Source organism: Silurus meridionalis, chromosome 15 (genome assembly GCF_014805685.1).
Source record: "Silurus meridionalis isolate SWU-2019-XX chromosome 15, ASM1480568v1, whole genome shotgun sequence".
Lineage (NCBI taxonomy): Eukaryota > Metazoa > Chordata > Actinopteri > Siluriformes > Siluridae > Silurus > Silurus meridionalis.
The window spans coordinates 17,195,230-17,210,164 of NC_060898.1; the positions used below are offsets into that span (position 1 = coordinate 17,195,230).

The following is a 14,935-nucleotide window of genomic DNA, read 5'->3' on the forward strand; positions in this document are numbered from 1 at the left end:
CTTAGAATTGATCCCCAGACCCTGGAGCTGTAAGACACTACTACCGTACTGTACTACAGTACTACCCCCTCTTCCAACAACCTGTGATGATGTGAAAAATCTCTAATTATACACATGTCCAAAATTAACCTTTATAACTAACTTCAAGTTTAGAATATTCTCAGTCTTGATGTCGGTCTTTAAACTGTGATGTCTTAAAACTAAGAGGATTTTAATTTTTTAAATATTTTTTCAGGCAAATATATATTTTTGTTATTTATTATTATTATTAATATTATTATTATTATTATTCTTGTATACTATTTGGGCCAAAGTATTGGAACACCTGACATTACCAGCTATATGTGGTTCTTTGCCAAACACTATTGTATGGGATGTCCTTGGATGCAGTATCTTAAAAATATTTGGTTCACCTGAACCAGGAGTTAAACCAGGAGTTGCAAACCTGTTTCAACATGACAATGTCCCAGTGCACAAAGAGTTCAATTAAAATATTCTTTACGTGGGTTGGTGGAAGATCTTGATTAGTCTGCAAGAGCTCTGATCTCAACCCTATTTACCATCTTTGAGTTGAATTGGAATACTGCACTCCATGTGTGTGTGTGTGTGTGTGTGTGTGTGTGTGTGTGTGTGTGTGTGTGTGTGTGTGTGTGTCCATTTTTACCTTGGATATAAGCTGATAATTGGACATGAGCTGTAAACAAGTACTGTAATTAAATTTTATATTGATATGTTTATCATTTACAGGCTTCTGTGCCTGGTCTTATTTCTTACATTGTTTCGATAGCAACAACTGATTTATAGTGACATGTAATTTACATAATCTAAGGTAAGGAATAAATAGATTTTTAAAGGTCTTTTTATTCAACAAAAAAAACCCATATCTAATATACCAGTGTTTCACAGAATGAAGTTTACTTAATCAGCATTTATGGTATTGATGGCTAGTGTTTTTTCCAGAGTCTTGCACTTTCATGTCCTATTTTCACATCATAAACTGCATGTTTATCTTCTTCAAGTGACAATTGGTGAGGCAATAACTGTACACAAAAAGAGGAATTAACTTGTCTTATTGATATTTAAAATCATTAAATGGAAATATCAATTAGAAAAACATGAAAGATGACCAATAAATATTATGTCATGCAACAAAGCTTTTTTGAGAAGACTTATAATATATTTGGAACCCCCTTACTACAGATACTATATATATACCCCAAACCCCCCCTTGCTCTCTAAAGGCTTTGGTGTATTTTATTGACCGCCACCCCTGGCAAACAATATCTGCTTTTTAAAGATCTGAGTGCTAGTATATTTGTTTTCAGTCCACCATTAAGCAGTCAGTGTTCTTTGTTGTTACAAAACAACAAAGTAAATATAATCAGTCATTTAAACCACACACCTTTTCAGTTTTTTTTTAATATATCACAAAAGTCTTAGTGAGTACGTATCTGCTAAAAAAAAGTAAGTATTTAGATAAGATACTGAAAAACAGTAGTGCCTATAGCACTCCATATAAAATGATTTAACAATTTAAGTGGAATCTTAACAAAAAAGTAAAAAAAAAAAAGCAGGGCTGCAAATGAAAATGAATGAAAACAGAAGTCCATATACATTTTTAAACCTTGTAGAAGAGAATAAAAACAATGGAAAGCTTAGTCATCATTCATTCAAGTCAGTTTCGGCCCCTGGTCGAATTTCCATAAGCAAATACATGTAAAAAAAAAAAAAAAAAAAAAAAAGCAGTGCTTCTTTATTTCCTGAGTATAGTTATAGGGCAAGGTTATCGGAAGAAAAAAATGAAAAACTGTGTATAAAAATGTAACCATCTTCACCAGCAATTACAGCATATTTAACCATTTCACATTGCAAATCCACATTTAAAGGGTACATTCTTGAAAGCAATTTTGAACACATACACTGCAAACAGAGCAACAAAGCAAATATGAACAGCATTACACAGCCCTTCATGTCGGAGTCTTTTCAGAAGATCCTTTGTCTTCTTTGATTTAATCTTTACCTGTCTTTGAAAGATTTTTATACATAGTCCTTCCCGTAGCCACTGGCAGAGCGAGGAGCAGTGTATGCTTTTTTGGGGGGCTTGTAGCTGTTCTCACGTGGTGGACAGGTGCAGCACAGCAATGCTCCTCCGATGATAAGAAGAGCGGCAGCCCCGAAGCCTATGTACAGAGATGCTCCCAGCTCCCTGCGCTGAGTTGGCGGGACCAGCGGATTGTAGAAATCCTGAACAACAGTGCTGGAAGTCCAGGATACCGGGATGAGTGTCAGAATGCCAGAGATGATGAAGCAGATGCCAGAGACAATCATGACTTTTGCTTTAGATGCCTCATCCTCAATGCAGTTTGTGCACTTTGCACCCATAATGGAGATCAATGCAGCCAGCATGCCTAGGATGATGGAGACGATGCACATAGCTCGGGCTGCCTGAAGGTCCTGAGGAAGAGCAAGCATTGAGTCGTATATCTTACACTGCATCTGTCCGGTGCTCTGAACTACACAGGTCATCCATATGCCCTCCCAGATGACTTGTGCTGTGACGATGTTAGCTCCAATAAAAGCAGTGACCTTCCACATCGGCAGAGCGCAGGTTATAATAGATATGATCCAGCCTATTAAACCCAGGGCAATGCCCCCAAGTTCCATTCCCATTGACATGGTGAGCTAGAGATGCTTTGGCCTTGATGATACAAAGGCAAAAAATATTAGAAACCAATCTAACCTCTTTGTGTGGCTATAGGATGTGCTGCTACTGTAGGGAAAACAAGCTCCTTTTATAATCCCGAAGCCACAACAAGGTGAGAGGAGGAGGTTCTCAGTGTGGTGACATCATTTCAGAGGCAGGAGGCAGCTGATTTTATTTACAAAATGTCACCTGGTAGGGAGGGAACATATTGCTTAGTCAAACCAGTATTTCTGACACACATAAAGCGGATTCATGTTGAAAGGGCAAATAAAGCCAAATCCTATAAATGCTTTAAATGGATCAATTGGGCCAGTAATAGGGAAATAAAATCAATTCCAGCTCACTCTGCAGACGAAGGTAAAGATAAATCATTTGTCTTGTATGTAATAGATTCCCATTTGTTCAAATAATCTACAAACTACAAACTTCCATTAATGGTTTATGATTAAATGAATTAAAATAAGTGGCACTTATTTAACAGTATTTAAAATTCAAACCAATATGCTTTTAAAGTAAGTAAATTTAACAAAGGTGTATTGTGCAATGCATTATTTGTCAACATATAAAAACATTTAAAACAAAAATTAAAAATGTTTACATACAGTAGGTGAAGACTATGTTTGGAAGAACCATATATTGATGCAATAACAGCTTTCAGTCTCTTTGGAGTAATTCCAAATAATTTTGCTGTTTATGATTGATTTTCATCCATTGTTCTTGGAAGTGTTGCTTCAGATTGTTCAGGCTGCTGAGATGTTATTTGTTGACAGTAACATTTAAACAGTGCCACAGAGTTGGACTTACTTTTTTGTTTTTTACCCTTTTGGCATTGCTTTGCCATGCTGAACACAAACACATACACACACACACACACACACACACACACACACACACACACACACACAGTGCGTCCATTGGGTACGTGTAACACACATAGCCTAATAATACAAGCTGTTTAGGTTTAATCAGTGGTGGACAAATTACATAAAGCATGTACTTGAGGTAAATATACTTGTACTTGAGTACAGATACACTAAATAAAATAATACTCCAGTAAAGGTGTTCCCTTTAAAATTCTATTTGAGTATAATTACAAAAGAATTTGCCTTTAAATGTACTCAAGTATCCAAAATACTATATTTATTATGGCTGTAATGTCCAATGATTTCCTATGAATATAATGTCCTTCCTACCTCTTTACCACCCACCCACTCACTCCCTCACTCACCCACTCCCTCACTCCCTCCCTCCCTCACTCACTCACTCACTCACTCACTCACTCACTCACTCACTCACTCACTCACCCACCCACTCACTTACCCACTGACTCACTCCCACCGTGCAGACTGGCTTGCGACTCCAAATCAAGGGGCGTGATTTGCCTTCAAATGTACTTAAGTATCCAAAATACTATATTTATTATGGCTCTAATGTCCAACTTTACTATGGCTATAATGTCCTTCCTACCTCTTTTTCACCCACTCACTCACTCACTCACTCACTCACTTACCCACCCACACACCCACCCACCCACTCACTCACACCCGTCGTGCAGACTCTTCTGTCTTGCGACTCCAAATCACGGGCCGCTGTTCTCACATTATTCTCTCTGTTTATTATTTAAAGGGGCAATACATCCTTGTTTACTTAAAACTTTACTCTGTACACTATTAATCAAAGTTGTTATCTTCTTCTTCTTCTTCTTCTTTCGGCTGCTCCCATTAGGGGTCGCCACAGCGGATCATCCGTCTCCATACCACCCTGTCCTCTACATCTGCCTCTTTTACACCAACTACCTGCATGTCTTCCCTCACCACATCCATGAACCTCCTTCTTGGCCTTCCTCTTTTCCTCCTACCTGGTGGCTCCATCCTCAGCATTCTTCTACCAATATAATTCATGTCCCTCCTCTGCACATGTCCAAACCATCTCAATCTCGCCTCCCTCACCTTGTCACCAAAACATCCTACATGCGCTGTCCCTCTAATAAACTCATTTCTAATCTTATCCATCCTCGTCACTCCCAACGAAAACCTCAACATCTTCAGCTCTGCTACCTCCAGCTCTGCCTCCTGCCTTTTACTCAATGCCACTGTCTCTAATCCATACAACATCGCAGGTCTCACCACAGTCCTATAAACTTTCCCTTTCATTTTGCAGATACCCTACTATCACAAATCACTCCTGTCACTCTTCTCCACCCACTCCACCCTGCCTGCACTCTTTTCTTCACTTCTCTAACACACTCTCCATTACTTTGCACTGTTGACCTCAGGTACCTGAATTCCTCCACCTTCTCCAGCTCTTCTCCCTGCAACTGCAACCCTCCACTGCCCTCCCTCTCATTCACACACATGTATTCTGTCTTACTCCTACTGACTTTCATTCCCCTTCTCTCCAGCGCATATCTCCACCTCTCCAGGCTCTTCTCAACCTGCTCCCTACTCTCACAACAAATCACAATATCATCCGCAAACATCATTGTCCAGGGAGGCTCCTGTCTGACCTCGTCCGTCAACCTGTCCATCACCACTGCAAACAGGAAAGGGCTCAGGGCCGATCCTTGATGCAGTCCAACCTTCACCCTAAACCAGTCTGTCGTACCTACTGCACACTTCACTGCTGTCACACTGTTCTCATACATGTCCTGCACCACCCTCACATACTTCTCTGACACACCTGACTTCCTCATACAATAATTAATCAAAGTTGTTATATTGATCATAAATTACTGACTTTGCAAAATGTAGTTGCGTAATAAGTTAAATATTTGAGTTTGAAAATTCGCCTCAAACGGAAACACTTGAGAGAAATACAGCTACGTGAAAAAGCTACTTAAGTACAGTAAAAAATTACATTTACTTTGTTACTGCCCACCACTGGGTTCAAAATCAATGTCATAACGTAGCTTAACAAAAATCTAGATGCAAGCTCTTTTGGACAGAGTTTACTGTATAGCAAGTAGAAAGTCTTGGAGTATAAACACAGCAATTTATATTCAGAAGCACAAAAAGTATGACACATTCTCAGTAGAGTCTAACACATTAACCACAGGTTCCTTTTAGTATAGAAACATCATAAACATGATTTTTTTTCATGGTTTACAGCGTTATTTTGTTTCATGTTATGAGACTTCAAATTGTGGTAAAGTTCAGGCTTCAGTACTTGTTTAACTATACTGAGTGTTTGGCAGCCTTGTGTCATGAAAACAATCAAATTCTTGAAAAACAACTATCAGTTCAGTTTATAATCAGTTCCTTGTAAAACCCTGATTGCCTGCATTATCCCTGTATGTGTTAAAAACATGTGTAAAAACAACAACCCAAAACTACTGATTTTTTTGTAACTATTAATTCATTATAATTAGTGTTTAATAATCATAAAAAATTATAATTGAAAATAATCAAACCTATATCTGATTTAATGTCTTAAAGAGCCTGAAAACAGTAGTTTTAGGATTAGTTTTATTTGTTTCCAATAACATAAAGTGCTCGAACCTGTTGGTTGTCTCGTGTTTATAGTCACAATTGTTTATTTGAAAACACTTTGGGTTCTGTAAGTTAAGTACTTACACTTAAGTAGAAGTACAGTACAGATACTCATGTTTTAATATACTACTATAAAAGTTAAGTAAGTACTGACTATACTTTTTTGCTCAAATTAAAGTAAAGAAGTTTGTGCTCTGACATGTACTTAAGTAAAATGTAGTCATTACTACTACCAACCAATATTAGGGCTGTAAATCGATTTAAATATTTAATCGCGATGAATTGCATGATTGTCATGAGTTAACTCACGATTAATTACAACTTAATAGCACATTTTTATCTGTTCTAAATGTACCTTAAATTAATATTTTCCATTTTTATATTCTAATCAACATGTGCATGGACAAATATTGATGCTTTATGCAAAATGTATGTTTATTATTTGTGAAATCAAACTCAACATAGAACATGAAGACAAAAGATTCTTGCAAACGTTTTAAAGTAATTATGGTGTTTTAAATCACGTAAATTATCAGGACACAAAAAGGAACCTTTGCTATGTTTCTTCACGGAAGGTTAAACGAGGTGATACCAGAGAAACTGTACCTCATAACTTTTATAAGGATTACGTAATCAGAGAATATTTGTATTCAATGTGAATTGGTTTATTTAAAAGTTGACTTTTCGAGGTTATATACATGCATTTATTATGTCTGGCAGTGGCAGTGTCTCCTTTACAACTTAAGCACCTAAAAAAAGCAAGACTGTGTGTGTTCTAAGTTCCATGCACCAAGATCGGTGACGGCAGAAAGAGGAAACCCAACACGATAACAGACTATAACCACAAAAAGGTATGTGAATGTATGTATAATTTTACACCAGTGCTACAATGTTTTCTGATGTGTACTATACAGGCCTATAGAAAAAAAGCACATATACTCATGACTCTCTCTATCTCTGCTTTTACAGTATGGTGTAGACGTGTTGGACCAAATGGTGCGGATGTATTCCGTAAGAGCAGCAACACGCAGGTGGCCAGTAGCCATTTTTACAATATGCTGGACCTGGCAGTGGTGAATGCCTACATTTTGCACAAGGCATGTACAGGGTGGACAGGCAAAAAAAGATTGTTTCTGAGTCTTCTAGCTAAGGAACTTCGTTGCCGATTCATGCAGCACTGTCTCTGTTCTCATGTTTCCATTGCTGACTTTCACTGTCTCATCCACGTTACCCCCATACCTTCATACTATGCCTTCTGCCTTGCTCGCTGTTAGCTTTGTAAACTAGTCTACATCTGTGGTGTGTGATAACCAGGAAATGATACACCAGTGGATTGAAAAAGCTGCGCAAATACAAGAAATGGGCTGGGCTGATAATTGCGCACAATAAGAAGAAAAAATATTGACATTTCACCAAATAGATTAAAACTAAAGTAACGAGCCTGTTTCTAATATGTAAGATATCTGTGTAAAATTATATGAGTAAAAGTAAAAATGTGTCCAAAAAGTGCCCCTTTAATTTATAGTGAACAATTTATGATAAAGTAGCAAAAGCAAATTGCTGTTTTAAGCCAGCTTGGGACAGTATTATGAGTATTTATACAGGTCAAATACAACTATATAAAAGTAAAGGGCTTTTAATACCTTTAAGAGTCTATTTGTTTAGTCATTTTTAAAGTGCCTTGAGCTAAGTGATGAAAAGAAATGTTGAAATATTTTATGTAATATTCGTGACAGATTTCCTGAACTGAAAATGTTTCTGAAAATGGATGATTTTCAAATCTTACTTCCATAATTAAAAACAAAAACAAAAAAAACAACAATTAAACAAACAATAACAAAAAACTGCATTTAACTATTAACTAAGTTTAAAGATTTGAAAGAAAACGCAAACATTTTTACATTATTTGGGTGAAATATGTTTACAGGTTTTAAAAGTTGATCACTTCATAAATCGGATTTTTTTGTTGTTGTCCTTTTTGCCATAAATGTGTTTAATATTCTTGTGCCAACAACCCCTTAGATAAGACCTCCTGATGTAAAATCTACATTCAAAAGTATCTGTTTGAACAACAATGACATATTCTCTGTGACAGTCACTGAGTTGTGGCTTTGGACTGTCTGATGAGACATTTAGTCTTCTGACCTAGATACTGGATGTACACATATGTATATTATTGTATCATTATTTATAATATAGGATGTACACAATTGTATGAGATGTCTTTGGCAATGTTTACAGAGCTTGAAGAGAATGATCTTCAGTGGCTGCTACAGAGTTCCCACCTCAAAGAGATCATTTATTATGTTTTTATGATGGTACTGTGCAATATAGATAGAAAAACATAGCAATCATTAGCCATTGTTTTGTTTACAATGTGTTGGTCTTAGTATTCTCTCAGTTAGTGTTTAGCTACTTATCTCTTAACTCACTGCTGCTCAATGTCTCAACTGTAAGTGGGTTTGAATAAAATAGTCACCTAAATGAGCTCATTTGTAAATGTGAATTATCTAGAATCTGAAATAAACCTTTATAATGGAAACCTTTATATTGGAATGTTATATACCATCTTTTCTTTTGGATCTTTTTCGTAAAAAAAAAAAAAACACTGGAGAACTCTTGAGAACTATGAGGACAGATTTAAGCTGTTATTAATATCAACAGTCTGCTACAATGTCTGAGTTCTGCATTTAAGAAGATTCAACAAGATTCCAACAGCTTTGTTATAATAATAGATTATGATCACAAATATACCAAGTAGGTTTGCTGTGGTACTAGCAGTCATTCATGCAAGAATAGTTTGGTTATATATGAACTCCTACTATGTCAACTGACTTAACTAAGCAGCAAAAATATTTTGGGGTGATTAATGACTAAATACTGTGTTAAATAATAATTGTAAGCATGAGCTTTTAAAGTATTTTAATGCCAGGCATAATTATAAATGATACATTTAAAGGAAGTTGAGCTTAAATAATGAAAGATTTTTGAAATAAAAAACATTTTGATTATTCACAAACATGAAATTATTTGCATGGTAGTACATTTAAAAACAGATACTGATTGGAACGTGATCACAAAATCCAAATGATAAATGGCATTTACAATATTTATGGATAAATGAAATAATATATTTTTTTTAAGTCATAAAAAAACTTTGAAAACTTTTTATTTTCACAAATATCAATAATTCATTTTCAAAACTTAAAAAAAAACACATTTTTACTTACCCTGTGTCTAAATTGATACTGAGATATATGGTTAAATTGTAAAGAAGTATAAAATGTTATTTGTATATAATGTAAACACGAATAAATATTTATTTCAGAATGTCCTTTAGATGTTCATGCATTGTGATAAATGGTGTAGACAAACACTCCCAAATAAAACATGACCAGCGTGGGACATCTGAGCTCAGATTTCTTCCTTCCAAAGCAACAGAGAAAATGACCTGAAGCACTCTAATGCAAGTAAAAAGTCCTCAGACATAGTCTTTCCTGCTGTAGGTGCTCGGAGCCACTGAGCGGTTAGTTGTAGAATAAGCCATGCGGTTTACCGGAATGTATTTCGCGTCCCTTTCTGTAGGAGGACAGCTACAACACAAAATAGCGCCTCCAACCAGCAGCATGGCTGCAGCACCCCAGCCCAAATACAGTGAGGCACCAATCTCCATCTTCCGGGCCTCAGGCACAATTGGGCTGTAAAATTCCCGTATGATGGTATTGGCCGACCAGGAGATAGGGATAAGTTGCGTGATGGCTGCAGTTATGAAGGTGACACCAGAAACAATCATCACACGGGCTTTGGCAGCTTCGCCCTCGATGCAGTTGGTGCACTTAGCTCCGACAATGGACACCAAAAGTGCCAGGACACCCAGCACAATAGCCACTACGGTCAGAGCTCGGGCTGCCTGAAGGTCTTGAGGAAGAGCCAAAATGGAGTCATAGACTTTACACTGCATCTGTCCGGTACTCTGAAACACACAGCTCATCCAAATGCCCTCCCAGTAAACCTGAGCTGTGATGATGTTGGTTCCAATGAATGCAGTGACCCTCCACATAGGAAGAGTGCAGCAGACAATGCTGAGGATCCAGCCGAGAACAGAGAGTGATATGCCCAGGATCTCAAGCCCCAATGCAGCCATAGTGTCCTTGTTTCCTTGGTAAACGAAGCTCTTAGATCTCTTGCTTAATTTCTCTTTCTTCAGAAAATTTATTCAATAATCATAGAATCTGAGCAAAACTCAAGTGTGTTAGTAGCATGTCCTGGTTCAGAATGCTGTGTTCAGAATGAAGCAGAGTGATATGGCTGCATGGACCTGCCCTTCGTAACCTTTATGATGCTTAGGAGAGAAAAAAAAAGTCTAAGTGGTGACATCAGATGATAAGATGCAATTCTGGCATTGGTTGGCCTTCCTCAGGTCTGATCTTTCAATTATCCCTTGGCCCCATAGCACAGTTTCAACAATGGTTTGTTTATTGAAAGAAACTGCACGATAATGAACTGCCAAGGCTTGTCTTGTTACCTGATGGTTAATGGTTAGCTAGTCTCATTGGTGTTGGCAGGTGTGTGAAACAAGACTTAGGGGAAATTTCTCTCTTCTATCTTGTCTACATTCTATGTCTACATACAGTATTAACAATGACTAATGTAGAGCTTTAAAATGTATTATTAGGACTGAGCTTTTGTAGTTTTAACATCACTGTCATACTCATTAGTCTTATGTTTTATGCATGTAATATGATATAAATCTAGTCTACCAGTATGAAATATTAAACCATTTTATGCCCGACCATAAAACTGGTTGTATAATGAATCATCTCTATAAAGAATCATATCACTGTAAATGCACAACAGTTTATGGGTATGTTTTGGAGAAGCAGGCTTAGGGTTTCAGTAATGCAACAGAACACCTTGTTCAAGCACAAATGAACTTAAGTGAAACAGTGAAATGCATAGATTCTGGAGTATCATATTAGAATCCTAAATCAATTTTCCTTTTGTTTGTAGATGTCCATTTTTGTTTGTTTGCACCATACAACTTATACTTCTATTCATAAGTCCAACCTTAATAAGTCCAAACTATATGCAGGATTTTTGTAGAAAATATCAAAAAGCTCCAATAAATAGGCAAAATGTTATTGTGCACATTTTCATAATAACCACACTATTAGAGTAATTTGACTTTGTTTGTGAATCTGTAAATGCCTATAATCGTGATGATTGGTTGGTTCTTGGTTGGTATTTTTGATTGTCTAATGAGGAGACATGGGATCTGATTGTTGCAGTAGCTGCCATGGGAATGTAAATGGGCAGTTCAGAAATATTATGCTTGAAATATACTGTCAATCCTATGATTTACGACTTTACAAGTAGTTTGTTGTACTATGGTATTGTATTTAAAAAAACAAAGCATACATATGCAGACATATAATACATATGTAGTAAACTTATCTAAATCCAATATATAATGTTTATCTCTATTTGCTTATATTTTGTACTATTTGTTTGTACAGTATGTATAAACAATTTAACATTGACAAAATTTGATAACATTAAACCCCTTAAATTTGATTTATCTTGAGATGGACAGAATGCAAAGCATCGTTTGTTTACACTGTTCATTCTGTGCGATTAATTACTGATTATGGGCAAGTCAAGGAGGAAATGAAAGCAGGTCCAACACAATAGCAAAGTGAATGAGAAAGCATTATGATTTATTATTTTTTTATTACTGGATTACACATTGCTGCCAAAATTACTGTGCTCATTAGTAGAACCATTTAAAGGCACAATACTTGGGCCAGTATTTTAATTATATTTAAAAGTTATACTGTTTGTATTTTCTAAAGTATGTTATAGCTAGAATTATGAATAATGATTTGTTTAACTTTTCATTTCCAGATTATTATTCATTTATTGCAAAGTTTCAATATGAACATATGAAATGAATAAATCACTAAAACTACTCCAAGTTTCAACATTACTTATCTTTTAATACAGAACAAACCTTGTCAATGCTGCTGCTGAATTTCCCCAAAAGTTTCCATTTCTTTCTTCTATATAAAGATTTGAGAGTGTTTTATAGGTAGAAAAACCGCACTTATTCACTTTAAGTGGTACAGTAGAGTGTATAGTTAGTACGTCCTACATTTTTTGTAATTCCTCAACAGTTTAATAATAATAATTATTATTATTAAAAAATAAGAAAATAATAATAATAAAAATAATAATAGTAGCATTGTAGTTGTAGTAGTAGTAACATTATTATTTATGTTTATTAATAATTTATTTATATTATATTTTATATTTATTTATATGGTATATGGTATAAAACCTTATATTTAATATTATGTTTTATAATATTATTTTTTTTATAATGTGTTTTGGTTTTAGACCAATTTCGGTCTGTGCTGAAAGTATTTTTGTTGTTCTATTTGTGAATGACATCATTTAAATCGAAGCATACCTTTCCAGCTCTTTGTGCCAGTGTATGTAGTATATGCGTGTGTATGCGTGTGTGTGTGTGTGTGTGTGTGTGTGTGTGTGTGTGTGTGTGTGTGTGTGTGTGTGTGTGTGTCTGTGTGTCTGCATGTGTAGTTTCTGTTCAGTGAGCAACGTGTTGAACCCTCTGGCGAGTTTCTGTTTGCTTAGATTGTCTTCTCAAATGTCACGTCTGCGCATGCACATTCAGAGCAACCAGGGCGTTGTCACAGTCACCTCAAACAGGTTTACACATAAAGCTACTGTACAGTTGTCTGTGTTTGTGAGGCCAAAAATTCAGGAGACGGCAGTGCAGGACAAATTTTTCCAATTCAGTTGAGAATAGAAATTACTTTTTCAGCTGATTGATGTGAAATTATCTGTTTGTTTTTTATTTTTCACCTCCACAGTTGACACACATGATAAACTGCCTAATGACAGCATTACAGGAAATTCTATACTGTGTTCACTAGGATGCTTTATATCATTGTGCTATATTTCAGATTAATCTGTAAATCTTTGGACCTTTAGGGCATAATTCCATAGATGCCTCCAAATGACATCTCTGACTGAAAAGTAGTCTGTTTAAATTGAGCATAAATGCAAATCATGGCCAGTAAACGGGAAGGTGTTTAAAGAGAATGAAATGGAATAAATGAAATAAATAAAAAAACTTCCCTTTCTCTCTTTCCTTGCTCACACACACACACACACACACACCCAACCACACACACATATGTGTGTATACATATATATATATGTGTGTGTGTGTGTGTGTGTGTGTGTGTGTTTGTATGTGAGCAGAGATGGGAAGTAATAACATACAAATACTTCATTTCTGTACTTAAGTAGATTTTTCTGGTATCAGTACCTTATTTTACTATTTATTATTCTGACAAATTTTTACTTCCACTCATTAATTCTTTGCACAAATGTCTGTACTTTCTACTTCTTAAATTTTTAAACCAGGCTTGTTACTTTAAATCTATTTGGTGACATTATCAATATTTTTTTTTTAGCCCATTACCCTATTTGTTGTCATTGAATGGCTTTTTCATTCCACCACTGCTGTATCGTTTCCTGGCTCTCAAACACCTCAGACATAGGCTAACCTACAAAACTAATAACAACGTGGATAAGACACTGATCACCTGATAACCATCATATTTTCTCTGCTTGTGTTCTATATGGTGGTTGTTCAGCCTGTATACATTTATTAGATAACAAAATTTGAAATTATTTTTTATTAATATATTAATATGATGTGGCGTCCAGTTACCAACATGACACTAAAACATGTAGTAGTAATGGACACTTTTCACTTAAGTATATGTCAGAACTCATACTTCTTTACTTTAACTTGAATGAAAAAGTGTAGTAAGTACTTTAAAACTTTACCAGAGTCTGTTAAAACATTAGCATCTGTACTCACTTTAGTGAACGATGCATGTACTTTTGACAACTGTGTGTGTGTGTGTGTGTGTGTGTGTGTGTGTGTGTGTGTGTGTGTGTGTGTGTGTGTGTGTGTGTCATCCCAATCCACTTATTTCCTGAATTAGGGAGTGTCCATGTGCTGTACAGACACCACCTGTGCTTCACCTGTGAATAAGGACATGACTGCAGTCTGCTACGTCACCCAGTAAAGCGAAGTAATGGAATTCCGGATCTTTTCGTTGAGTCAGTTCATTTGGTTTGACTCACCTATGAGAGTCGGCTCTTTTTGCTTATAAATAGATCTCCCTTCAATAACTATGGCAGTCTTTTTAAATCATGACTTAAATCTAAGCAATCATTTAAAATGTTGCATCAAACATTTATGTTTGAAATATTCCAAAAACACTGTTTGCATTGCTTCTAGCTTCTGGTTAAATAAATGAAAAAAAAAAGAAAAAAAGAATTGATATTATCCATCATTATTGACAAATAGTAAGTATTTCTGACTATTCATAATAGTCATGGGTATTTCTGTTTATTAGCTAGTACAGGAAAAAAAGGCTTTGGACCGTTGCGTAATCCAGAAAAAATGCAATTGAAATTATTTTCGGAAGAATATTTCATAATGTGGGCCGGCAGATTGATCTCAAAACCCTACGCCTCAATAATGACGTACATGTGTGTAGAGATAGTGTGCACTATGTAGAAGTAGTAGTATGCAGTTTGGGACAACGCCCAGTTGTTCATTCTTGCTGAAGATTAGTTAATTGTTATAAGAATAAAATGACTTTAAGGAGCACATGAATGTGACAGCAAGTAAGGAGAA

The 14,935-nt window shown here is 35.8% G+C and overlaps 1 protein-coding gene and 1 long non-coding RNA gene across 2 annotated transcripts; one reads left to right on the forward strand and one right to left on the reverse strand.

The window, feature by feature from the left end:
• Positions 1-896: 896 nt before the first annotated feature.
• LOC124397902 (claudin-3-like) lies at positions 897-10,512 on the reverse strand. The gene is made up of 2 exons (XM_046867775.1): positions 9,854-10,512; positions 897-2,682 (listed from the first exon to the last, which is right to left on the reverse strand). The coding sequence occupies exons 1-2, from the start codon at positions 10,334-10,336 to the stop codon at positions 2,038-2,040; spliced, it is 1,128 nt and encodes a 375-aa protein (XP_046723731.1). The 5' UTR covers positions 10,337-10,512; the 3' UTR covers positions 897-2,037.
• LOC124397903 lies at positions 2,962-8,884 on the forward strand. The gene is made up of 3 exons (XR_006927983.1): positions 2,962-3,061; positions 6,913-7,043; positions 7,162-8,884. It is a non-coding gene; the product is annotated as an uncharacterized LOC124397903 (long non-coding RNA).
• Positions 10,513-14,935: the final 4,423 nt, after the last annotated feature.